Source organism: Osmerus eperlanus, chromosome 3 (assembly GCF_963692335.1).
Source record: "Osmerus eperlanus chromosome 3, fOsmEpe2.1, whole genome shotgun sequence".
Taxonomy (NCBI): Eukaryota; Metazoa; Chordata; class Actinopteri; order Osmeriformes; family Osmeridae; genus Osmerus; species Osmerus eperlanus.
In genome coordinates this window covers 23,100,604-23,127,273 of record NC_085020.1, presented here as the reverse complement: position 1 = coordinate 23,127,273, position 26,670 = coordinate 23,100,604, and the positions used below count along the sequence as shown (strand labels likewise).

The window sequence follows — 26,670 nt, the reverse complement described above, 5'->3', positions numbered from 1 at the left end:
TCTCGTTACCACGGCACCTCAGTGGGCCGAGGGGCCGCCTGGACGAGGCTGGCCTCTCGAAGCTGTGTGCAGCCGTGCCTGAAACCAGGGAGGACAGATGCCTGGCATGGTACCCTGGCCTCACCCTCCATCCAGACCCACAGAAACACCATCCACTCCCTCTGAACAATCACAATCTTTAACAGGCTAGAGGACAGCAGAGCCCTGGCTGAGCAGAGAGGCCCCCTCTCCTGTTGGGCCCCACAGCTAGTCCAGCCAGCCTTGCACCAGGCCCCAGAGCTAGTCCAGCCAGCCTTGCACCAGGCCCCAGAGCTAGTCCAGCCAGCCTTGCACCAGGCCCCAGAGCTAGTCCAGCCAGCCTTGCACCAGGCCCCAGAGCTAGTCCAGCCAGCCTTGCACCAGGCCCCAGAGCTAGTCCAGCCAGCCTTGCACCAGGCCCCAGAGCTAGTCCAGCCAGCCTTGCACCAGGCCCCAGAGCTAGTCCAGCCAGCCTTGCACCAGGCCCCAGAGCTAGTCCAGCCAGCCTTGCACCAGGCCTTTACAGTCAAGGCGTTTGACGAGGGGGAGCCACCACAGTGAACTCTCTCTGGTTCACAGTGTGGGTAAAGCCTCCACACACCATCCATTTCACGAGACGGCTGTTGTGGAGCGAGACAGAGCTGCTTCTCCAGCGAGCCCCGCCGAGCATTTGTAAATGGGGCCGTAAACGCGTGGGTCGGGATGGCTGGCAGGTTCATCTCTCCGTAAAAGCAGAGAGCTGTACCACAGCAGAGACCCAGGGCGCACACCGCCCAAGAACACACACTCTGCCTTCGGACGCTCAGGAAGGCCTTCAGCTTTCCCACACATTTAGCAATTTATTTATGTGTGTGTCTATAAATTATATACACCCACACACGTCTTTAATATAATACACACTTTGAAACATATACATAATATGCCTGGCTAAATAAGACCTTAACGCCACTCTACAAATTACACAACATCTGGACTGAATGACAATTGTTGGAATTGCATTAATTGTTTGCATGAAGAGCAGGGAAGCATAGCTTCCTTTTGAACTGAAGGATGCCATCAAAATCCAAACATTTCCTCCTGAATATTCAGGGCATGTGAATACAATATTCATTTTGCTGCAGGAGAACAGTCGATGCATAACAATGAGACCGGCTAATGAAATCAACCATCAAGCTGAAATGCATCCATATTAAAACCAGGGTCTCGGTGTCATTCGCTTTTTGCATCGTTTGTTCTTTTCCTCATTTCTTTCCTCTGACCTTTCAATATTTCTCTCCTACCTTGAATCTGATCTCAGCCAAGAATGATGATTGCATTCCCTTGCTTTATTCTGGGCATGTTTCCTCTCTCTGCAACAACATACACTTACAGTTTCTGACTACATTACCATTATTATTATTATTTGCACAAAGAATACACTAGGCCTACATACCCGTCAGCTTAAACTGAAACATTATGAGCCACTTTAGGAGTCTGATTATCAGAAATACACACAGACAAGCAGCATTAGCGTGATTAGAATTCTGGAACAAATGTGCAGAGAGAACTTCCTTCATTTGCAACTAGATGTCTAACTAAGTCATTAGAGGTAATCCATTACAAATGTTGTTTAACGATGAGGCAGGTTTTGTCAAATCAATTATCCTAATAGTTAAACAAAAGACAAATATATCGAAGCTACTCACAAACCCTGCATCTCCAGTGCTTGGCAAGGGAGAACATGCATGCTTACGTTTCATTTTCTTGCAAACACTTGTGAAATTCACATGTGGATTTAGTCGAGAGCAGAGCAAATAGCAAATCCCTTAGCTTGTTCATGTGAGATTGAGGTATATGTCGTGCTGTTTGCACTCTGTTGGACTGAAGGTAACAATATTTTGCATTAGAGCAGAGGTGTGCAGAAACTCCTTCATTTCAAGGGCTGAAGAAAATGATTTTGGTCAAATAAAAAGTGTCAGAAAAGCCTACCCCACAAGACTCTCAGAGTGGAAACTCTCAGAAGTGACAGCATAAGGACAATAAAAGGAGCACATAAAAATAAAAACATAAAAATGGCCTGATCCTTTATCACAGATCTCCTAGCAATGATTATAAACATGACAACGCTTTTTCCCTATTTTTCTTCTCATTATTTAGTCATGACTACGCAAACAACAGCTTCCGGCCTCCACCTACTAACTTCCACCCAAAAATTGACATTTTAATCCTTTTCCACATCCCTAGTAAACAGTGGTGCTGGGATAATTGATCAAAGAGCGCGAGGGATGTGTGTGAGAGAAGGAAGGTCAGCGCCCGACCGCTGAGCTGCAGGGGGAGAACAGAACAGTGCAGAAGCTCCCTGGCTGCTATTTCTCTTCCCTGACAAAGACTCCATCTGCCACCGAGCCATTTGCACCCTCCGAGTCAGAATATCAATGATTTCCGACCATTCTGCAAGTCTGCGTTCACCTTGGTCTCACCTCCACAGCCTGTCTGAGCGCTGACAGTACAGATCTTCTCTCTGTAGGCACCGCAGGCTGCCAGCTCATCCAGCCCTCATCCAGCCCTCATCCAGCTAAGTGGCATTTATGCAGCCCCTGGACGAAGAGCATTTTATTAGCATTGATATTATTTGAACCCTTTCAGATGCGTATACCAGCAGGCCCGCGAGGTTTCCACATTTTTTAAATTCACACTCGAATAATGATAAGAGGCAAATAGGAATTGGAAACATGGAGGGTTTAAATCAGACTGACAGAACAGGGGAAGAGGGGGAATCTGGACAGCGAGTCTTTTCTGGGCCCTCTGCGTGTTATAGGATTTTCATTTAGCAGAGCACCGTGTCTGTTGTGCATTGTGTGATGAAGTCAGTCTCTCTCTCTGTGTGTGTGTGTGTGTGTGTGTGTGTGTGTGTGTGTGTGTCTCTGCTGGTGAAGTCTCAATGCCAGCAGTAAAGTGGGATGGCAGGCAGCTGGCCATAACAACTCTGAAAGATACTAAAGAAAATTTAATTTTCCTGCTCACCATCTGCACACCCCACTACAGAGAAGCCCTTATGGGCCAGCCCTCCTCCCTGAACACAGCCCTCCTCCCTGAACACAGCCCTCCTCCCTGAACACAGCCCTCCTCCCTGAACACAGCCCTCCTCCCTGAACACAGCCCTCCTCCTGAACACAGCCCTCCTCCCTGAACACAGCCCTCCTCCTGAACACAGCCCTCCTCCCTGAACACAGCCCTCCTCCCTGAACACAGCCCTCCTCCTGAACACAGCCCTCCCCTGTGGACCTTGCCAGGGCTGTCCTAAGGCCCGCCCCGCTCAGACCTCTGACCCCTGAAGGGGAAGCGTCTTGATTAGTTCTACTTTATTGACAACAAATTAGCGTGTGTGGTGCAGCTGGCTGGAGCCCATCCCTCAGGTTTAAATCCCGGGGCATAATTACTCCCTGTAGGTTCCCAGTTCCACCTTGAAGCTTCCCCAAGAACAGAGGTTCTCAAGACCAGGGGGGAACCACACTCTAATCTAATCATGGTACAGAAGGGGCTGTGGAAATCCCCCACCCTTTAAGTGTCTAGCATGAGTCTATCCTACTACGACTGGCTGAGTTTAATGTGGGCGTTAGGGAGGGGTTCTGGAGGCATGGTGGCTCTAAAGAGGGTGGTTGTGGGGGGGCACCGGGGGGGGGGGCCTGGGGGCAGTTGCGGGGGGAGGCAGCGCCACTGCCGTCTGAATGCTGTGCCCCTCATCCTGTCAGAGGGCTTTAACAGAGGGGTCACGGGGATCTGCTGGTGAGACAGCACTTATGAGGGACCCAGTGTGACCCCCCTCCTCGCCCTCCACCCCGAGGCCCATCCTTGTGAACCACAGTCCCCCTGGCCCTCGCCCTCCACCCCGAGGCCCATCCTTGTGAACCACAGTCCCCCTGGCCCTCGCCCTCCACCCCGAGGCCCATCCTTGTGAACCACAGTCCCCCTGGCCCTCGCCCTCCACCCCGAGGCCCATCCTTGTGAACCACAGTCCCCCTGGCCCTCGCCCTCCACCCCGAGGCCCATCCTTGTGAACCACAGTCCCCCTGGCCCTCGCCCTCCACCCCGAGGCCCATCCTTGTGAACCACAGTCCCCCTGGCCCTCGCCCTCCACCCCGAGGCCCATCCTTGTGAACCACAGTCCCCCTGGCCCTCGCCCTCCACCCCGAGGCCCATCCTTGTGAACCACAGTCCCCCTGGCCCTCGCCCTCCACCCCGAGGCCCATCCTTGTGAACCACAGTCCCCCTGGCCCTGGCTTCTCCACACATCCTCCTCACGCTGTCCCTCTCAACACTGCTCCTCCTGCTCCATGCTCCTATTCAACGCACCTTAGCCTGACATCTCCACACCGTGACTTCACTCTCTTCCCCCCTCTCTGTCTCTCACCCCCTCTCTGTCTCTCCCCCCCTCTCTGTCTCTCACCCCCTCTCTGTCTCTCACCCCCTCTCTGTCTCTCACCCCCTCTCCTTATGCAGATGAATGGCTTGCTGCAGATGACCTACAATCACTTGGCAAATTGAGGCGCGACCGTGAAACCACTGAATCATGGCGCATGCTTCATTAAGGTGCATTATTTCTCTCTATATTTGCCCTTCAGAAGAGACATAAATAATCCTTTCTGTCTGTGCACAAATTAGCAGTGAGGCGTGCTCTGGAGAGGGAGAGGGGGAGGTGTACACACAGTCACACACGACACAGTTGACACATCGGAGCTGGATTTCATGAGGTGGACACAGTGGATGTGTGTTCTGAAGAAGTAGGCAGATGTCATGGGGCAGATGTCATGGGGCGACTCGTCTACCTGCTCTGTCACGGAGGGGGGGTGAGAGAGAGAGAGTGAGAGAGAAAGGGGGGGGTGTATATTGTGTGTTGACCACAGTTGTTGACAATTAGCGCATTACGAGCTAGCGCCAAACTGTGAGCTGCAGAGGTAGGTGAGGTAAGCATGGCGCTGCATAATTCACTAGTGTCTAAAAACACCTGGGCTCCACGAGGAGGTGGCACGACAAGAGAGCGCCTTCAAAACAACCTCAGAAACAACATCCCAATTAATTATTTAGCCTTGTCTCACCAAGCCTGGTCTCACCAAGCCTGGTCTCACCAAGCCTGGTCTCACCAAGCCTGGTCTCACCAAGCCTGGTCTCACCAAGCCTAGTCTCACCAAGCCTGGTCTAACCAAGCCTGGTCTCACCAAGCCTAGTCTAACCAAGCCCGGTGTAACCAAGCCCGGTCTAACCAAGCCCGGTCTAACCAAGCCTAGTCTAACCAAGCCCGGTGTAACCAAGCCCGGTCTAACCAAGCCCGGTCTAACCAAGCCCGGTCTCGGTACTGCTCCGGTGTGTTCTCAGCTGTTAGAAAGGTGTAGAAGGTCAAGTTAAGATATGAATGACTCACTGGTCGCTGTTGCTGATTTAACGTCCTTCCAGCCAGACCAGAATTCCACAACAGTGGCACCATGATTCAACTTTGACAAGAGTTCTTTCATCGCTGTCTCTGGCGTTCTCCCCCTCCTCCTCCTTCGCCCCTCCTCAGCCCTGATCCCCGACAGGGACTGAGCAGGACAGGGGGGGGGGGCTCCAGTATTTACTACCACATCATATTACAGAGCCACAGCAATCTGTTAGCCATTGAGGCCCCAACACAGAATACACTCTTTGAAGCCACACCGTTAACTGTAGGAGGACATCAATATTTTAAAAAGGAGAAATAGAAAAATGACACTGGCTTTTCGGCAGCTCAATGCCCTCGCCCCCCACCCCCACACACAGAGGACAGTGATCTCAGTCGATAGAACCCTCCCTCTTCCTCTCCCTCTCCTCTCCTCCACACTCCACTCTTCTCCTCCCACCGGTTCGTTCTCCATTACTCCATCCTTCTCAACGCTCGCCTTCCTTCACAATCCTCCATCCTCTCATCTTTTCTTTTATTGCTATTAGTTCATATTATCCGCTCTTCTCATTAATGTCTGTGTTTTTTGGATGCCTGTGATATTCTGTTACAGCCATCTTCACTTTCCCTTCATGTTCATCTCTTCCTGCCACGTTTCCTCTTCTCTCCGTGGTGTAGTCAGGTCTCTAGGTAAACTGAAGGTTACTGATGACTGCCACTGTAAATCCCAGGAGGTTTCTATTACACACACACACACACACACACACACACACAGGGCCGGCATCACGGCTGATAGGATTCCGGGAGCTGCGCTCATTTCCCCCGGCCGTAGCGCCTGTGTTTGTCCAGAGAGCTGCGGGTGACCTGTCTCCTGCCAGGGTCGGGCACATAAAGCTTCTAATGGGCCCTGCCTGCAGATCAAGACGAGCTAACCTTGTACGTGTCCGAGCAGCCCCAACACCCACATACAGACAGCGCTCGTCCAATGAGAACAGGCCGCCTTGTGTTTACTGTTTCCTCGTCAGCCATCTGTAGTACAGCGGAACAGCGTTAGAGGCAGGAGACGTGCAGATTCCTGCTGACTTCTGGGAGTTGTTGTTCTGACGTCTCTGCTCAGAGCAGGGAGGCATGACAGGGAAAACGGACGACTGGAAAGAGGAAGTCCAGCATGGACACTGCCCGTCTCCAGAACACAGACCGTCTCCAGAACACAGTCCGTCTCCAGAACACTGCCATTACCTGATCTCCCTCACCTCGCCGTCGTCTGAGAAACCTGTTTAGACACGAAACGGTCTCCACGGTTGTATTGACAACAACACCCCATCGGGAGCTGTGTATGAATCTCTCTCCCAACATGGCGGACTCTCTGTGTGTTAACATGTGTTGTACATACTTGCCTGGCACTACAAATAACTCTGACAAGGGCTTTTCACACCATGTGGTTGTAATTGCAGCAGTCAGAAAAAAGAAAACGTAAGTCAGACAGTCTGAGAGATCCCTCCTCACATTTTCTGGGGGCAACACTACAATTTACAGAGTCAGCCAAGCAACAACTGTTCAAAGCCTGTGTATGCAAAGTGGCTCACTTTCAAATTCAAAAACAAAAAGGCAAAGGACAGCTCAAGCCCCTTACCAATTACTCCAATTTGGTTGACAGTAATTTATTTTGAAATACCCCAAAAGTAAGAAAGTGCCTCTTTCACAGATTAATATGTTTCGAAACTTTGACATGCTAATGTTATACAAGATGAGAACTCATTAGAAATGCACCAACTCAGAGAAGTGTAATGTAGCACAAACTAATTCCATTAAAGAGGACCTTGTTAAATCTAGGTCTAATTGGAAATTTCTAATCCTATACCTAAATAATGCTTTTAATTGAAGAGTACCACTTTGTCCAGCCTATCCTTTCAAGACTTACAATTTCCAATTTACCAAAGTAAACTTGCAATTTTGTAATACAGAATTAAAACGGGAATGGGGGGGGGGGGGGGGGGGACTTCAAACAAACACTTACCAGGGGACAGCGTCCTCAGGTCTGTGACATCACGACTCTGCAAACTGAAAGACAAGACAACAACAGTCAGCTTAATTGCTTTATTTGATTTTTATTGATTTATTCATTCAGCATAATTCCTCCCTGAAAGCGCCATGAAAATAAAATAAAAATGCTAATGTTTCTGAGGCTTAACCCCCCAGGGGGATGCCTGATCCATTTCAACATCAGCTGCAAATCAAAACACTGCAGCAGAGTGGTCATTTATGGGGATCAAAGAAAACAAAGGGCTGAATCCGACCGTGAGGAAAAACTTCATGCTGAAATTGGAACAGGACTATCGTCTGACTGTGGCCAGGGCAGCAAAACACACTCTGTGAAGACCAACCCAAACTGAAGTAGTCCACTTTGTATCCTGGTTAAGTGATTATATTTTAGTCATCCACAAAGACGTCTAGAGTAGCATCATATTTTACAGTAACGTTCAGTTGTACGCTTCATCTCAAATTGCTGCTGTGGTTATTTGTAGCATCTCTTCTCCCTTTAGTGGCCTTCTGGCTCCTGAGACAAGCGTGCCGTAATCTTAGCTTTATAAACCTCTCTTTCCTTCTGCCCAACACACACCATCCTGGGAGTTGCCATCACCAGAAACAACCACACAAGCACAAGCCCTCCCTACATTTCTGGCGAGCCAGCATATTTCTATTATTTTCACTAGAATCATTTTCTTCTGGGCTCCTTTCGTTTGGAATGCAAAGGAGCTGAAGACCGGGGCTCTCTAACGCCGGTGTCAGCAACAGACTCAAGTACATCTGATTCCTCCACACATCACTCAGGGTCCGCACAATCTGGGGGGAAAACGGCATTCTGAGTAGAATATTGAAAACAGACATGTTATGTGGACTACAACAGGCATGTTATGTGGACTACAACAGGCATGTTATGTGGACTACAGCAGGCATGTTATGTGGACTACAACAGGCATGTTATGTGGACTACAACAGGCATGTTATGTGGACTACAACAGGCATGTTATGTGGACTACAGCAGGCATGTTATGTGGACTACAACAGGCATGCGACTAATTAAGGTTACAGCCCAGTACACTGTGGTGATGATGTTATGACGTCACCATAAAGATGCCAAGCCAGCCTTCCATGGGCATGCTCATCGTGGACACAATATTACACCAATTAGGCCAAGCCTGGCGAAAGGCAAGGATGTTGTGTTTCAACATGAAAATCATGAGAAAAGGGAGAAAATAAAATCCCAATTAAGTGTGGCCAACAATCACAAAGAGGAGAAAACAAGCGTTCCCAGACCGGCCTCTTAACCGAGGCCACACTTGCAGCCAGTACAGCTCCTGAAAGAACAATCCAGACACTGGATTACTGGAGCTAGACAGATCCTTATTATCAATGATTTATTTTCACAGCTAAAGGCTAAATCCTAACAATATTTGACCTAAGGTGAGCCCAGGGCCTAGATCCAGGCACAGGCTCATGTTCCTAACACCTTGATACCTGCGGCTCCTTGGACACCCCTCTCCAGGAACTGCCCTCATGGAAGTGTTGTCAGGCCGCTGTTCAGAAAGGCACACAGGACGCTCCTAAAGCACCCAGAGCTCACGAGCCCAGGCCATTTGCTTTCAGTCACCGCTATCTAGCTCCTGGCTGCTGTTGGCTCAGCCATTTCCCTACTGCCAGATGCTTCTCTCAACTCAAAAATGGCTTCGAGCCAATTAATGGTATCTAAGGAGTAATGCCTTCATCTTCATTGACTCAAAGGCAGGGTATCATTCAGGTACTAATTAGAGAAACATGCCTTTCCGCAGCCTGCTTTGGCTTGGTAACAAATCTATCCAGAATAATCCAGCGTTGATAGGAGACATTGTGAGTACCGTGTCCCTGGCCCCCTTGACTGCACGCGTATCCACCAGCTTGGCTCTCTCAGGTTACATGCCATGTAGTAAGGTTTCACTGGCAGTAAAGATGCATGGAGGAGACGGGTAGCTATGACAGTCATTAAACAACCAAGCCATCCCCCTGTGCTTCTGCCTGTACGGTGAGCTTCCTGGAAATGAAAAACAGACGAAGAAAACATCTGAGGAAAAAACACACATGTTGGGGGAAAACCTCGTCCCAAACCCCCAAAGGACAGCCCACCTCTCCCAACCCTGGAGCATTTTCACTGGACCAACACAAAGGCTGTTTACATTCAGACCTTTTTGTGTCCAATCACGCACTCACTAATGGACACGAATCAGATGATGATAAACAAAAATCACCAGTCTAGTCTTTCACCAGGCCACGTCGGGAGCAGAGGAGGAGGTGGAGATGCGCTCCATCTGAACGCTGGCTGACCGCAGCAACAGAGCACATCATCATCATCATCGAGTGGCCACGGCAACCACAGATCCTCAAGTCCACTCCACACACAACCACCAAGATCAAAACACCGGCAGGCACACACGGCTGGCACACACGGCTGTAATGGCTTCCACATGCAGGGGACAACAACACGGGCTCGCTGCTCAGAACCACCTGGAAGAATCAGTCCCTGATACGGAACGTGGCTTATCTGCGACGGTGTTGAGAAACCTGTTATCTTGTCACCCAGGCCTCTGTGACGGAGGCTGGATCAGGAGGGGGGGCAGGCTGTACCTGGGCTGAAGGGCTTTGATCCCACGACTACCCAGGCTCTCTGACCCCACGTCCTCACCCACAGTCGTCCAGTCTCTGCTCCAGTCCACTGAACGACTGCCAAGATGTTCTGATCAGATATCAGGGACGGAGCGTTTGCTACACTGTCCGGAAAAGCCTGAACAGCAGCTCGCTCGCACAATATCCAAATAATAGTCCGAGCGCCGAAGGAGTTGTTTCCTGCTGTACGCTCAAAACAGCTCTAAATATTTGGATTCCACACAGGATCTAGTACTGCCTGGGGGGGGGTGCTCCCTGCACACGCACCAGTAACATCCTGAGGAGAAGAGCCCAGAATAGACCTACACAGTCACCTCACCTACAACAGGCTCTTCCTGACACTCTCCATCCCCGTTGCCGTGTCAACATCAGTGGAGCACAGATAGGACTTCCTTTTCTTCTCTGCCGTTTCATCCCCGGGCTTGGAGCGACAAAGGTCACTCCACAAGCTCAGATGAAGGCCTTTCCCAGCCGGGCTCTGAACCCAGGCTGGGGCTGAAACCTGCTCACGTTACGGCGCTGGCTTTTGTCCACCGTCACTTCAAAACAGACCCCGATACTGCGCTGCCTGGAGAGAGAGCTGCAGCCTCTATAGTAATGAGTCATAAATAACAGTGATGTTCCAGCAGGTTGTCTTTTCCATCGTCTGCTACACAGCTGGGATGGATTACAGAACTGCACTGTTGGCTTTGAGACCAGCGGAGGGACATTATGTGTGTCAAGAGATACCCATAACGTGAATATTTCCATAGAACTTTATCATCCACTTTAGGCCTAGTACCATTTGGAAGATCTAGGCTAGCTAGCACAATGTCAGTTGGTGGGTCTAGTCCACCAAATGCAGTTGGCAGCTTGACATGACTTGGGCCAGATGAACAATATGAGCCATGATGTGTGAATGCAGAGGAATAAGGACTCCATTTTAATCCTACTGCGGGCCTGTTTTCATGTTGTGCTGAAGCACCTCTGTGCTGTGGCAGATTACTCCTGATAATCCACTTCTTCCAAACTGGGGATATTTTTAAAACACTCAGCTAAAACAGTCCAGTGCTCTGTGATATAATCCAATAAAAAAAAACAGTCTGCTTACAGTAATCAGTGTTTCCTTCCAGTCGTAGCATAGACCATCGCATGTGACAGTGTGTGTGTGTGTGTGTGTGTCACTGCTTACCTTTAACACCCTAGGCTGAAAAAACGTCTGAGAAGCTTTCTTAAAAGGTTGAGAGGATGCTCATCTGTCTTCAATACAATCATGTGAAGTGGCGAGGTCCTGTGATCCTACAAGGTCCTGTGAGCACCTCCCCCCCCCTGTCTGAGGGCCATGCAAGCAGCCCAGCACTCAGGCCTGTGCTGACCCACACATTCTTTAAGAACGGATTCTCTCTCTCTCTCTCTCTCTCTCTCTCTCTCTCTCTCTATGCTTATCATTTCACAGAGTGTTCTGTGAATACTAAACGCTGGAAACAGTGGTCGCCGCGTGCTGCTAGCACAGGGATCTGCCCAGGTTCAATCCTGGTGTGTGTGTGTGTGTGCATTTCTAATAGCCACTGAACATCTTGCGCTCCTTCTCCAACCAGCTGCTCCTGAATTATGAATATGGAGTCAATTCACAGAATCTCAGTCTCCACTCCGAAAATCTCAGAGGTTTCAACTTGTAGAACGAGCAATTCCAGCCAAGGACGCAAATACCGGTGAGCAGACGAACAAATGGGCCAAACTATTGGCATTTCAAAACATCGGCCCCATTAACACAGCAGGGCGACTTCAATCACTGAAGCATTCCTGCTTCTACTAAAGCATTATGACAACCATCTTCAGGAGGAGAGAAAATAGACCAGGGGGGAGATGAGCGGAGGGAGGAGTGGGGGGGCAAAGAAAAGTAATCTCCCTGACATATTCCTAATAAACCACCTCTCTAATACCTCTGCCCCAGCTCACCCTATCAGAAAGTTGTCAACCCTGACCTACAAAAAGGACTTGCGTCAAGCCTTAAATGTTTAAAAACATCAATCATAAAAACAAAGAGAGGACATTGAATTATACAGTATTAACCTCCAGGGTTTGCATACAAAGACCTTAGATTTATTTATGTCCATGTGTTAAGAGCCTGGGTGCTGTTCTTTACAGTGAACCGGCTGCCAATGTGATGAACCTCTCAGCCCTCAGCAGGAGCCCCCAGTCTTTGATTAATGAGTGCAAGCTTCTGGAAAAGAGGAAGGAAAGGGAGGGACGGGGAACATTTGGGGAGCCAACAACACAGCCAACACACAGCCAACACACAGCCAACAACACAGCCAACAACACAGCCAACAACACAGCCAACACACAGCCAACAACACAGCCAACAACACAGCCAACAACACAGCCAACAGCACAGCCAACAACACAGCCAACACACAGCCAACACACAGCCAACACACAGCCAACACACAGCCAACACACAGCCAACACACAGCCAACACACAGCCAACACACAGCCAACACACAGCCAACAACACAGCCAACACACAGCCAACACACAGCCAACACACAGCCAACACACAGCCAACAACACAGCCAACACACAGCCAACACACAGCCAACACACAGCCAACAACACAGCCAACACACAGCCAACACACAGCCAACACACAGCCAACACACAGCCAACACACAGCCAACAACACAGCCAACAACACAGCCAACAACACAGCCAACACACAGCCAACACACAGCCAACAACACAGCCAACAACACAGCCAACAACACAGCCAACACACAGCCAACAACACAGCCAACACACAGCCAACAACACAGCCAACAACACAGCCAACACACAGCCAACAACACAGCCAACACACAGCCAACAACACAGCCAACAACACAGCCAACACACAGCCAACACACAGCCAACAGCACAGCCAACACACAGCCAACAACACAGCCAACAACACAGCCAACACACAGCCAACAACACAGCCAACACACAGCCAACAACACAGCCAACAACACAGCCAACACACAGCCAACAACGCAGCCAACACACAGCCAACAACACAGCCAACACACAGCCAACAACACAGCCAACAGCACAGCCAACAACACAGCCAACAACACAGCCAACAACACAGCCAACAACACAGCCAACACACAGCCAACAACACAGCCAACAACACAGCCAACAACACAGCCAACACACAGCCAACAGCACAGCCAACAACACAGCCAACAACACAGCCAACACACAGCCAACAACACAGCCAACAGCACAGCCAACAACACAGCCAACAACACAGCCAACAACACAGCCAACACACAGCCAACAACACAGCCAACAACACAGCCAACAACACAGCCAACACACAGCCAACAACACAGCCAACAACACAGCCAACAGCACAGCCAACAACACAGCCAACACACAGCCAACACACAGCCAACAACACAGCCAACAACACAGCCAACAACACAGCCAACAACACAGCCAACACACAATTATTGCCAGTCCGCCATCAGGACAGCAGACACAATTACTGCTGGGTCTAGTTAAGGCTTTTAAATAGAGAAACCTCCGACACGATGAGCCCTTTCACATCCCAATCAGAGCTGCTGCGGTTAAAGACAGCCGAAAGCAGAAGAGGGCCGTCTCCAAGACTGTAGCACACTAGATAGGCCTCTGTAGACTAGAGGTCTGACCTGATTCAAAGAAACCATCGTCTCTAACAAAAAGCACAAAAGGTAAGAATAGCCTAATCCTAGCTGCACACTGTAAACAACACACACATCATCCACTCCTTTCACAAACGTCCTGAGGCAGAATCAACAGTAAGATGTCTTCAACAACGCTCAGAGAATTTTTGTTAGAATTAGCCAAGCTGAGGGTAGTCATTTCTAGTTGCTATTAAATTGAGTTACTGAATGTCTCACTATGTTAGAAGATCACTCACGTTTTGTCCCTGGTCACACATTATAATCACCTGGGGCATGTTAGGCGACGCAAAAAATACCTAACTCAAACTGCTTTATAAACCAAGAAGCAGAGTTTTACCAGTCTATCTTTGAACCTGTACAATGTTGTCACCGTCAAAGCAAGAGCTGTTTGGCACACAAAGTATTTGTGTTTGACATCACTAACAGAGTGAATTGAAATGCTCCTTAATTGTGTGGCCCTTTTCCACATGCTTCTTTACACATTGTGTAACAATTATTCTGCGAATGATGACTGATAAGTTACATAAATGTGGTGTGGTGGTTCAAGCGATGTGGAGACCTCTTGACCGGCCTGTCTACATGGGCTCAGTGAACACAGATGAACCTCTACAGGCCAACGTCTCACACGGGTTTTACCCGTGTCATCTTTAGGTCCGTGTTTTACCCGTGTCATCTTTAGGTCCGTGTTTTAACCGTGTCATCTTTAGGTCCGTGTTTTACCCGTGTCATCTTTAGGTCCGTGTTTTACCTGTGTCATCTTTAGGTCCGTGTTTTACCCGTGTCATCTTTAGGTGGTGTGAAAAGTGTTTAAGTGGACGAAGCTCTGAGAATGATTGCGGTGAAAACCAACTAAATCACACCACAGGGGATGCTAACATTTAGAAAGTGCTGTTTCAAGCAATTTAGCGACCTTCGGTTTACTTGTGAGATTCCCCAGCCTTGAAGAACAATGGCCTGCAATATTCCAAGCATTCAAATGCCACAATGAGATTTCAGAACTTCCATCAGCGGGCTGTGATTTGTCGCAACACCATTTAGTTTCCTTGCTATGCAACACTTTCCAAGGACATGAGGTCTGAATAAATATGAGGTAAATTCAGTGACCTTCTAGCAGGTATCTATTTATTGGCTGATTCATTGGCAGGACTGAATGCATGCATAACACATCAAGGCTGTAATCTGATTTATCTGGCTTCCTTGGCAGTTGAAGTCATTCAGGCTAAATGACGGACCTTAAGGGAAAGTATGTTTTATTGCCTTTTTACTTAAACTACGTGCAATAGTTAATTACTATCAATTAACTATTTAATAAGTAAAATCAATTTACAATCCTGCACACGCAATAACAAAGCACTGCCAAATAATTCAAGTTGTGACACAAATCAATGGTCACAACAAACATGTCAGTTCTTAATCCGATCTAGAAAACAAGAAAGAAAATACACGATGCAAATTGTTGCTGTTGTGTCTCTGATCACCATGTTGTCTAGGAGAGAATATTAGCTGTACTTCCTAAATCATTCCTCCTTCATTAATCATTAGATCACTGAAGGATAGCTTCTGTGTAAGAGACAGAGGGAAACCGAGAAAACAAAAACAGAAAGAGAGAGAGAGGTGCGTGTTCACTTCATTGCCACCAAATGGTTTCCCAGAGCATTTCACAAAACGAAGCAGATGTCAGGCTGATGCATAGGAGAGGTGGAAGGCAGTCCCTTAAGAGAGGGCTGCACATCAGGATGTTTGACTTCACATCTGCTCCTTACATTTTACCTTTGCTGTAAAATCCAAACAAAGAAATCTGAGGTCTGGCATTACATAGCATTTTATAGCACATGGAAAACAGCCTCCTTTAACATTTTAGTGGGCTATTTAAAAAATGAATCCCGAATGTGCAGGCAGTTTTGGAGAAATCATAAGCTTAACCAAATTCTGGTGAAACAGGCATCAAGAGTAAGCCAGTATTTGATAGAACAGTGATAGAACAGTGAGATAACAGTGTAGTGTAGACCTACTACACACCCTTTGTGTGTGTGTGTGTGTGTGTGTGTGTGTGTGTGTGTGTGTATCTCCTGCCCCCCCCCCCCCCCCCAACACACACGGACGCACTCAGACACCACTTGTTCTCATGCACTCAGGATCATGATACATTTTCAGAATTCATAAAATTGATCCAAATAGAAATAAGTGAATAAATGCCTCTGCCATAACTATTATGTTGAAGCAACTTCAAATTACGTCATCTTCTCCACTTTCATTTCTAGCGAAACTTTTTGTCTGTATGAAGATGGGCTATCCAGAATTAAAACTGTCCAAAATGGCGAGTAGCGTGTTTAGAGGGCAGAGAAATGGAGGATATATTGTATTATACACAAAGGGATACATTTCAACTCAGCCAGACAGCAGCTGCGCTTTAGGGAAGCAACACAATAGATAAGATTGAACGGAGCTTCGGACCCACGCAGCGGACTGCACCGCTTGCCACTGGTTTCCCCTCCAACGTCCTTCTTAACGTGAATAATGTTGTCAAATGAATTAACTAAAACCACAAACAACTTATAATAATAAATACGTTGATAATAGGCGATTCAATTGCATGTATTTGCTAAGCAGCATAGTTTTGTTTGACACTTCACAACCCCGTCGATAGGTATCTCTGCCCATGACACATGACACGATGTTGAACATTTCTGCCAAGCATAAAGCGCTACATACAAATAGGGTTTTACCCATCCTTTCTCAATGTTTTTGTTTCTGTGTAGGCCTATTTCTGTCTACTGGCGACTATAACAGCCTAGTTCATTGGAACGTTTAAAAACAAAATGTTAACCAACTGCAGTTAATGCGCAAGAGACTAGTGTGGCTACACTGTTTAGTATTGCTTGTTAGCTACACAAAGCCAAGATCCCGGACAGTCACTAACTGACTTCTAGATTGCTAGCTGATAATGTCAAGAAAAGTGAAAAAGCAGACACCATATCACATCATTAAGTTTCCACCCGGAATCTAACTTAGTTATCAGCTAGATAATACAGTTGCAACTTTAATTGGACAAACTATACATTTAGCTAGCTACAATTCAATGTTACTTTTAAGTGACAACTTTGTATCAACAACTACAACTCACTGACTACAATATCTGGCAAGTGTATAGACAGTGTAGCAGATCCTGTTTGTCTGTGTTACCAGCTAGCTCTGGCTATCTGGCTGTTTTTGCAACGAACTGCCAACCAGCCGTGGAATCTCCGTAGCTAGCCTAGCTTAGCTAGCGACATGACAAAAACTGAACGTTATGAATCATAACATAAGCTAACTTCACAAGCACACTACGATAACTTACCTTAGTGTCCGCGCTAGAAGAATCCTCCTATAGTTCGTTTTCAAAAGAGCCCAAAATTAATTCCTTTTACGATTTCGCGTTGTTTGAGGACGGTGGCAGGAGATGATAGAAGAGAATTGGGCAGTAATTGAGTCTGGGTGAATGTGTGTGTGAGTGTGTGGATCCAACAGACTCTTCTCAAGGCTTGTTCAGCATCACTTCAAGGAACAAAAGTGACGTCAGCTCAAAGCTTCAACGCTGCAAACTTTTGTCTGCCCAACAATTCTGTTACAGAAATGAATGCAGCAAGAAAGAAAATTAATGTGGGACATGTGCGATAAGGAAGGATATAACGTAAGAAATTGACTCTATCCCTCTGATGATCGGGCATATATGAACGCTTTTAGACTGTCTATTTTTTTTTGGAGTAGCCTAATAATAAACAACTGAAATACGTCTCTCTTTTATCCTGTTTCTTTAAAAAATTTCGAAAGACGCTTCTACGCTCTCAATATAGCCATAAGTCTGCCACGGCGTTTGATTGAGTCACAATTCAATAATTTGCTGTCATCCAAAAACCTAAGAACTTTTCTTTATCGCAATTTGAAGAGACTATAATTTGAACAGACTGCAGTTGGGCAAAGACTGCCGCTGTGTAATTTTTTTGTCTTTCTTTGAGCAAACAATTAGCAACAGGCTGAATTGCAACCTTGTGACCTGTTTTGGGTTAAGACAGTTGTAGCATATAATTACATTCAATAACAAACAACGAAAGAGCAATTTGCTGGAACTTGTCTGAAAATATAATTCATTAACAGACTTTCTGAAAAACGGTGGCCTTTCTACAATAAGATAATTGTACCAGAGCTAAAGGTAATTAAGAAACAAAACCACTGTTGAATTAAAGATGTGGGTGAAAATCCTTCATCAGCATTTGGAATTTAAAACAGGTTTATTTGCTTGTTGCCATCTCATGTGTTCATTGATCTTTCCTTTGAGTCAATTCAGACATTGCATTCAGAGGGGCTGTGTTAACTGGGAAACAGATTTGCCTGTCTTAATAGACATGGCTGGAGAGGGAAAATTATTTGATTATTTTGTCACTCTGGCAGTGGGATGTTGGGATTTTTAATTGTATTGAAGAATCTTCATTAGGGATAGTGAATGATGAAAAAGCTCAGGGCTGCATCATTAAAAGAGCTTTCTCTGACCAGGCCTTTCGCATGCAGAGAAAATGTCAGCCTTACCTCGGTCATTTGTAACATAATAAGTGGAAAGTGGAATGACTGCAATGCAAGCAGCACACTGGGGGAAGGGAAAACAGTCTGTTCCAGGGATTTTTAAAGAGCCTTGATTATAAAGTATAATGAGACACCAAAAGACACCGCAAAGATGATCTCTCAGGAGACTGATGGAAAACAAATTAATGTAGTGATTTTTCTTTAATTATTATTTTTCTATCAGTCCAATGCAACCCCAGGATACCCATAAGGCACTAGTGCTGGGCTTGCCATTATTGATTTTGTTTGCCTGACACATTCAAAGAATACAGTTTTTAATCATCTCAGGACAACAACCTAATTCCATTAACAGGAGGCTTCCAGCACCACACATTTCATTTTAAATGACATACATGTCTCTAAGCTAAAAACAGGATGAAAGCATCTCACATTTTTATGCATTATCAATTTTAGGGTTTTTATAGTACAGTAATAGCAGACTTTCTTTCCCCAAATCTAATGCCATCAACACAGAAAACACATTTTACTAAGAGCGCAAAGTGAATAGCCTCCTATTGTAACAAAACAGCATTGTGAATGCAGATGTACTACAATAATTTCTTACCTTGATATCACCTTTCAGCCCTCTGGTGCTAAACCAACACCCCACCTCGCCCCGCCTTCTCAAGACAAAAACACATCTTTTGAAACCCATGCATTTTCATTGAAATTGTTTTAATGGATATGTCTGATATCACAAGGCCAGTGCTACCTACAAATTATGTTCATAACAAAACAGTACATTGAGTGAAAAACTATCTAAATAGTGGCTTTTGTTTTTCTTCTGTTAATTGGAGCATGTTCCAGGACAGTGAATGGGGGGGAAACATGAGCCTTCCAGAACATGAGAAACAGATGCTACACACTTCTGACTACGGGCCTCTACGCCTGAAAAGGAAGCGGGGATGAAAAGAGAATAATGAAGAAGAGAGAGAGTCGATATCTAATGAGACCACAAGTTTGAAAGGACACCTGGATTTGGAAGGCGGAAAAACAGAGAAAAAATAATGGTTCGGATGACGGCATTGCTTAGTTAGATAATGCACTGAATGCCAAACTGGGTTTAGTGTAATCCTTCAGTTTGCTCAGTTTTTATTAACTGTATTTTGCCTGTAAATGAAACAAATACCCTGAACTTTTCAACTACAAATTGTTTGTTGATATAGTCAACACAAACAAAAAGCAATCATTGAAACATTGCTTCAGTTATGCAGACTTGATAACCTGATGTTTTGCTAAAAGCAGTGAGGTCCCTTTCCATGCCAACTGCCACTCTGTGTCATATCTTATTCATGCGTACCACTGTCCGTTTTAATTAGTGATTTCAGGTCAGCAGCCCCGTGGAAGAAATGCCTTCAGTGTTATTTGATTAAAAATAGGCCATTACAGCCATAATCATAATGGCGACAGCCCTTCCGTAATGCATGCTCTCCTTAAGCAATCCATCTCCGCGTGAAGCAGAAAGAGGATATTAAGGAGAAGCAGAGGGAGAAGAAAACATGATGAAACACAAAAGCAGGGATCTATCTGCTAAAACAAAAGGGCTCTGCCAGACAAGGGTAATTATAATGTAAGCAGGTCCCATCATTTTCAAAAACCTCAAACGTGGCTTTTTTTTAGCCCACATTAGCACTAGAATTAATTATGATAATCACCTATGCACATAAGAACAAACCTCCATTCCAGAAAGCCTTGCCTTGCACTATCTTGGACATGAACATTTATTGGATTTTCAGTCTGTTTTATTATTTCTGTATGAGTCCACGGCTCATACAATTATGTGAATATGATCATTTTCTTTTTCATTAAGTGTTTGCAGATAAGAGGTCCAATCTAAAAGTAGACATTTTGGTATCATTTGCATCCAAGAGGACAGCTACAGATGACAGTCATTTTAATGGTTTTGGTTTATACACATATAAAATCCCATCCAGAGGGTGTTTGCCCTCTGACTGTTCAACCAGGAATCAGGTTAAGTCTGGGTTCTCGGGACAACATGGGGACTTTTTAAAACCCTTCTCAGAACCATTCTAAATGCTTCATTCAATGTCCTATTCACACACAACTGCATTCACAGCAAGCTGCCATTGTACTCCTATCTAATAAATTATGCTTTGTTGCATATTCATGGCTGCTTTGCTCAGAGTGGCAGAAGAAGACAGACTCTTGGGTCCTGGGAAAATACTGGTGTGGTTGGGCTAGACCAGTAGATATGTCACAAAGCATTCCTCTGTGATTACATGTGCTGAATCCCAGACAGAGGCTGATTGCTAAGCTCTGTCTGAACAAGGTTCATTTCTGGTTTGTATTGTTGTCGTGTTACGCAAGCCTATGCCATAAAAGGAACAGCGAGCTGGTAGTTAGATCAACTGATCAATCAACTCACACCTACAGGATACATAGATAGGGTTATAGAGTAGGGTCAATTAGGTTATATATTCATTTGTTGTTACATTCAACAACACATGATTTGAATGCATACAGGAGGGGTTTACTTTTTTTACATTAAGTTCTGTTTTTCATGCATCTGTATGCTCAAAGCTACTTCTTTATAAATCCTCTTTGAACCATGAAGTCAAATCCCAACACAACCTCTCTTCAGGTTTTCCTGTCTTGTGTGTCACTTTCACCTGACCTCATCACTTCTCTGTCTTGGGGTCACAGATTGGTTGGGATTTAGGTAACTACTGGAATATGCTCATGGAACTTCCCTGAAGCACCAGTCAGCACTGGATGCAGTCTGTCTAACACTGTCTTCCGTAGCATTTAGATTTACAGACAATCAGGCAACAGTTGTAAGACTGCGAAGGAGTACAATTGTAATCCGTCCAATCTCGGCACACAAGAATAATACTATTTACATATTTTGAATGTATAAGAATGTAAACAGCATGAGACAAGAACATATGGAATCCCATTCTGTCTGTTTGTACGGAAAATATGTGAATGAGATTTGGATAAAAAAAGTGATTCACTGTCCCGCCTAGTGGTCAAAGTCCTTAATCACAGGATTGGAAACCTAAAGTAACAAATTTACAAAACAAATAAATCATCAATATTTGTACAATGATAAAGCAGATGTAAAACGTTTGTGGGGGGGCACAGCCCTTGATAAGCTACTTTTATGGACATCAGGGAGAAATAAAAAGAAGTGAAATACTCGTCTGCTAACAGGAGAGAACAACCCAGCTGTTCCCTTGTGGCTTGTTCAAGATTATCCCTCCACAGAGTCAACTCCTCCTGCTGGGGTCACTCACAGCAGTGGACATCCCCACTACAGACTCTGGGTCTAGGACACTCCTGGACACACTGATAAGAGAGCAGGTGAGCAGCCGGAAACCGCTGGGAGGATGTGACACTTCTCGGATGACAGTGATTTATCTATCCCTCAAGGAGTAATTAGACTGTCCTTAATTTGGTGTCCCAATTCATCTCCTTCTACTCCATTATAGATACACACAGATGTATAATTAGTTATAATTATCTGTAACCATCACAGAAAAGAATGCCGATGTGACCCCTGGGAGGTCAGAGGGCAGATATTTGCTGTGCACTGCAGCATGGGAAGTACAGTCATTGGCTTCTGGGTCACACAGGGTTGGTAGTCTCTGTTGCAACTCCTGACCCAGATCAATACTGAATGGAATAACAAAGTCTCTCGCCTCACAGGGGGCGGTCAAAAGTACTTTATTATTCAAAACAAACAAACAGCGGCTTGTCTCAAGAGAGATGCAGCAGTGATTGTATAACGAAGAGCAAAACGCTTTAAGTCACTAATTAAGGAGCTTATTCCAAGACCCACTCCAAAAGTTAGGTTATTGTTTCACATTTCTAAAGGCGTGTTTGTGTTATTTGATTAAGAATAGTATTGGCATCGTTTGGTAATGCCCTGCATAAGGCCAGCCAACCATCATAATTTATCACACACTATAAATACAAGGATGACCACAGGGTTACAGCCATTCTCTCACAGACAAACCCTCTGGAACTTCTGTTTGAATCTGTCTCCTTACAAGCCTTGACAGCTTCACAGATGGACAACAGATTATCCTCCTTTACATTCAATTGCTGTGATCAATTACATTTCTCTCTTATCTGTATCAGGCTGAAAACCCTGACCCAAGGCGACAGGGCGATAATGTTCCATAATACCTCAACAAAGGCAATCTAGCTCGAGAGATGTGTGATAGTGTATCTCAACAGCAGTAGGCAGGACAGAGAGCACAGGAGACTCTGCACTCACTCCATGCACAGGCAGCCAGGAAACAACGAGAGACCTGAACAAAGGCTCATGAGCTTTTGATGATTAACCACAGTGACTCTTACAATTCTACTGAGAAATGTTACCAGCGTTCCGCAAACAACCTTGAGTATACATCAGGAAAACACATTTGACCCATTCTCATGACAGAGGCTACTTGTGAAGAACCGGTGAACTTAAAAACAAGGCAAAGCAGTGGTCAGCAAACTGCATCTCTTAAGGAATATAATTTCAAATACTGTACAATTAATTCTATCTAACCACTCTGTATTTGCAAATATTCTTAAGTGGAAGAATAAAGCTTTTGTAATGCAGACAGGGCCAAACCCCATGCAGCCCGTTCAAACAGAACATAGTGCAATGGGATTGGTTAGATCATTGACCTACTGTGTGCCAACCAATCAAAACATGTCTTCTTGATAGTGTATGATTTGACACCAGCCAGAAGAAAGGTCCGTTAGCAGGCACTAGGGCATGTCCTCCACCTCCTCCGCCTCCACCAGGCAGGCCTCGTCAGGGGCGGGGGCCGTAAAGGGAGTGTGGTACTCAAACGAGGTGAGGACCGCGGTGCCCATGTGGTGTTTCTGGTGCAGGAACCAAATAGTGGCTGAGACCCCCATGATGAGAACCACACTCACAATGACCAGGGCGGAGAGGAGGGGGCTGGGTTCTGAGAGGGGGGAGACACAAAGCAAGGAAGGTCACCACTCATCTCTCTAATGAGTGAAACAATGGAAAACAAACAGCGACTGAACTGTTGAACTTACTTGATTTGCCTTCCTCTGCTGACTCTGAGAGGGTGAAAAAAAGAAACTGAATGCAACAATTGAACAACACAAATCGTGATTAGCAATCATACATATGGTACATGCACTGGCGGGGAAGTGGACCTTACTCTCGACACTCTCGCAGACAACCCCGTTCTCCACGTCGTCAACACAGCTGACGTTCTCCCACTTCCCCGTGTTGGCATGGAGCGCCACGCAGATGTCCGGGGGACTGAGGTCGGAAGAGTCCCCGTCCTCCCAGTTATTATAGCTCACAGCAGTCTCATCCGACCATCTCATCTGTTCGACTCACAAGACAAAGACTTTTACAGTTATTCATTAAGCAGATGCTATTATCCACAGAGAAGAGTTCAAGTGCATACAGTACAAGCACCAGCATCATCAACGACTAGAAGTGAACTAATAACAGTTACAATACCCAGCGCAATAAGAATATCTGTTTCTCCAGAACAACACCACAAAAAGACAAGAATGTCAGGGTGTGTATCCCAGTGTCCTTAGTTAGCTTCCTGAAGACAGACCTGTGTGAAAACAGGACATCCTGCTAAAAGGAATCAAACAGTCTTATGATATAGCCTAAGTTGTCTTTATATGCACACCAGGACACACTGGACACCAGACCAGACCACCATAATCACTCATCCACCATAATAAAAGTGATTTTCATATTGTTTAATATCCCTTCCTGTTAGTATATTCTACTATTGACACCATGTGATTCAAGATTATTGTACACAATGTATTTCTTCCCCACTATGCAATATTCCAGTGGAGTGCCCCACTTACTGTCAGTGTCGTAGTACATGCCCAGCCACATGTTGGTGCTCTCCTTCCACACCTTTTTGCTGTAGCTGATGACAAAGTCATTCTCTTCGGCACTCTGAATGGTCACTAGTTCTACAAAGTAAAGATGATGACATGTTGATGGGTTTGAAAACAAACAAAGAAATAAACATTAAGAGCTTAGCCTACTGTGGATCAGATTAAATCATAGCAGCACGATTAGCGTCAGGAGAGATATAAATTAGTAGCATACCATATCCGATGCATTTGGATTTCGCATCTTCACGTGTATAGCTCTTAATTGTGTCTTCTTCTCCGTGGACGAAATGGTAGCATCTTTGTCCGAAAGGCACCCAAGTGCGTCCATCTGCAGGACAATCTGTGGAAGGGAACTATAGTTAACTTACAGCTCTAGAAAAGCACTGTCCATTGGGTTAGTACTTATTACCATAGCTGTTTCACTTCATCACAGCATAGATGTCTATAAAGTTTTTATCACGTTCTTAGAAGAACCATAGAAATAAATAGTCTGGCGTCCTACTTTTGATCCTATTCATTTCAAACGCTCATCTCACATTCCATTTGAGAAAACTCGTGATGTCGAGACTAATCCATATCACGAGTTGTTTCTAATAATAAATAATAATCACGATAGATAGCCTATCGAGAGACATGTCAAGGGACGATCACACAATTAGAACATAATCATAAACAAACTAAAAAAATAATTTGTCTAAAAAAATAGTTTTTTTTTCCTTCATTAAAATGATACAATGCCAAATGTCAAAGTTTGGGCACACGTAAGCTACATTACACTCAATAAACTAACAGAGAAAGAGTCTAGTTGAGATTTGAAGTCTAGAGACACAAGCGTTTCAAAATGAAACCAAAGTACAGGTCGAAACTGCTTCTAGTGCACATATTTAGTTATCATATTGTTTAATGTACGTTTACAGTTTTCACTCACCACCGCCTAGAGCCGATTGAAAGTAAGCTATAAAGATAACGACATATAAAGAGGAACGCCTGTATGTCCTTAGTAACTTCATGTTTACGACTCAAAAATCATGGCTCTAAAGTCAACAGAATGTTCGCGGAGAGTTTGTGCAGGACTTCAGCACTCAACGCGAGAAAAAAACACACCAGTTTAGTGAAGGACGTAGGCCCACGCTTCCTCAAACACCCCTGAATGTACTTGAGTGACCCCGTATGGTTGGAGCGAAGTACACCATGGAAGTTCGAAATTATTAACATCTGAAATCTTGTCATCAGTTTGCCCACAATAAATGGTATTTTATAAATGTCCGAATTGGAAGAGAACAACTTTATTATACAGTTACACCGAGAAAGCTGATTTGAGATGTTGACAACCTTCATTAATTAATTTAATGTGATGGCATCACTGATGTTGTGGACAGAATTTGTTTCTTTTCAAACGATACCTTGAAATATTTATTTACTCGAATTACTATAAATTCTATGCAGACCTATGAAACCATCTTAATCGTAGAATCGTCCTCTAGATGGCGGTGTACGTGCATTTTGCTTAACTAGGCAAGCTATGGACTATTGTTTAAAAAAATAATACATTTATGTAAAGAATGTGACAATTTCTGCCACACAGAGAGGAGTGAACTATTTCTACTCACTAAACATTGAATTGCATTGGACACTAACCAATGTCAACACAAGGCACGCCTTGTCCTGAGGCACTGAGTCTAAATGGACAACACTAAAGATGGCTTTTTACTTTGAGCATCCTTGGGCTTTATCTGTTGTGCCTGAGGACTGTTCAAGGCGTTACACAGGGAGATGTGGGAACAGATCCAGTGGGATCTGGAAGGACAAGCAGCTCAGTGGGATATATGGAAGCCACAACTTCAGACAAAATTAAAATAAAAAAATTACATTTTCTATCGAACATGAACAGGAAACCCAGCCTGCAGCTTTTTTTCATAAAGACACAATGTGTCTCATAGATAAAGATTAAAACTCTAATCAGCAGTGGTAGTTGTGAGTGTTGGTAGTAGATGTATGTATAGCGGTCCACACTGTGGGCGCTCTGCTCTAGCGTGGCTCCGTAGAGCGGTTTGATGAAGAGCGTGGCTCCGTAGAGCAGTGTGATGAAGAGGGTGGATCCGTGGAGCAGTGTGATGAAGAGGGTGGATCCGTGGAGCGGTTTGATGAAGGGCGTGGCTCCGTAGAGCAGTGTGATGAAGGGCGTGGCTCCATAGAGCAGTGTGATGAAGAGGATGGCTCCATAGAGCAGTGTGATGACGAGGGTGGCTCCGTAGAGCAGGGTGATGAAGAGCGTGGCTCCGTAGTGCAGTGTGATGAAGAGGGTGGCAGCCAGACGCAGGTGGCCGTGCCTCAAACAGCTGCAGTCTGAGTCGCTGCTCGTCTGGAGCCCTCGGCTTCCTGTGGGGTGGCAGCACACCCAGCAG

The 26,670-nt window shown here is 45.6% G+C and overlaps 2 protein-coding genes across 18 annotated transcripts in view; both read right to left on the bottom strand.

The window, feature by feature from the left end:
• The window catches only part of LOC134017876 (bromodomain adjacent to zinc finger domain protein 2B), a 65,949-nt gene extending 48,553 nt beyond the window's left edge, over positions 1–17,396 (bottom strand). For 10 of the 17 annotated variants that reach the window (XM_062457967.1, XM_062457979.1, XM_062457971.1 and 7 more), the window contains exons 1-2: positions 17,136–17,395; positions 7,428–7,471 (exon numbers count right to left, since the gene is read on the bottom strand). The gene's annotated coding sequence lies outside the window, so the exon portion shown is untranslated. Of the gene's footprint in view, positions 1–7,427; positions 7,472–17,135 lie in introns of all 17 variants that reach the window. The other 7 variants (XM_062457984.1, XM_062457981.1, XM_062457982.1 and 4 more) reach the window with 3 other exon arrangements.
• Positions 17,397–22,050: 4,654 nt separating this feature from the next.
• Positions 22,051–25,401, bottom strand: cd302 (CD302 molecule). Its single transcript, XM_062458005.1, has 6 exons — positions 25,194–25,401; positions 24,480–24,605; positions 24,230–24,340; positions 23,551–23,730; positions 23,423–23,446; positions 22,051–23,325 (listed from the first exon to the last, which is right to left on the bottom strand). The coding sequence occupies exons 1-6, from the start codon at positions 25,273–25,275 to the stop codon at positions 23,123–23,125; spliced, it is 726 nt and encodes a 241-aa protein (XP_062313989.1). The 5' UTR covers positions 25,276–25,401; the 3' UTR covers positions 22,051–23,122.
• Positions 25,402–26,670: the final 1,269 nt, after the last annotated feature.

What these genes read in the sequence shown, in the direction of transcription:
- cd302 (XM_062458005.1), bottom strand. Translation starts at nt 25,275, where the DNA reads ATGAAGTTACTAAGGACATACAGGCGTTCCTCTTTATATGTCGTTATC. An exon ending in CATGTACTACGACACTGACA is followed by an intron (nt 23,731 to 24,229) that starts GTAAGTGGGGCA and finishes TTGTCTTGTGAG; the next exon opens with TCGAACAGATGAGATGGTCG. An exon ending in TGTCTGCGAGAGTGTCGAGA is followed by an intron (nt 23,447 to 23,550) that starts GTAAGGTCCACT and finishes TCACCCTCTCAG; the next exon opens with AGTCAGCAGAGGAAGGCAAA.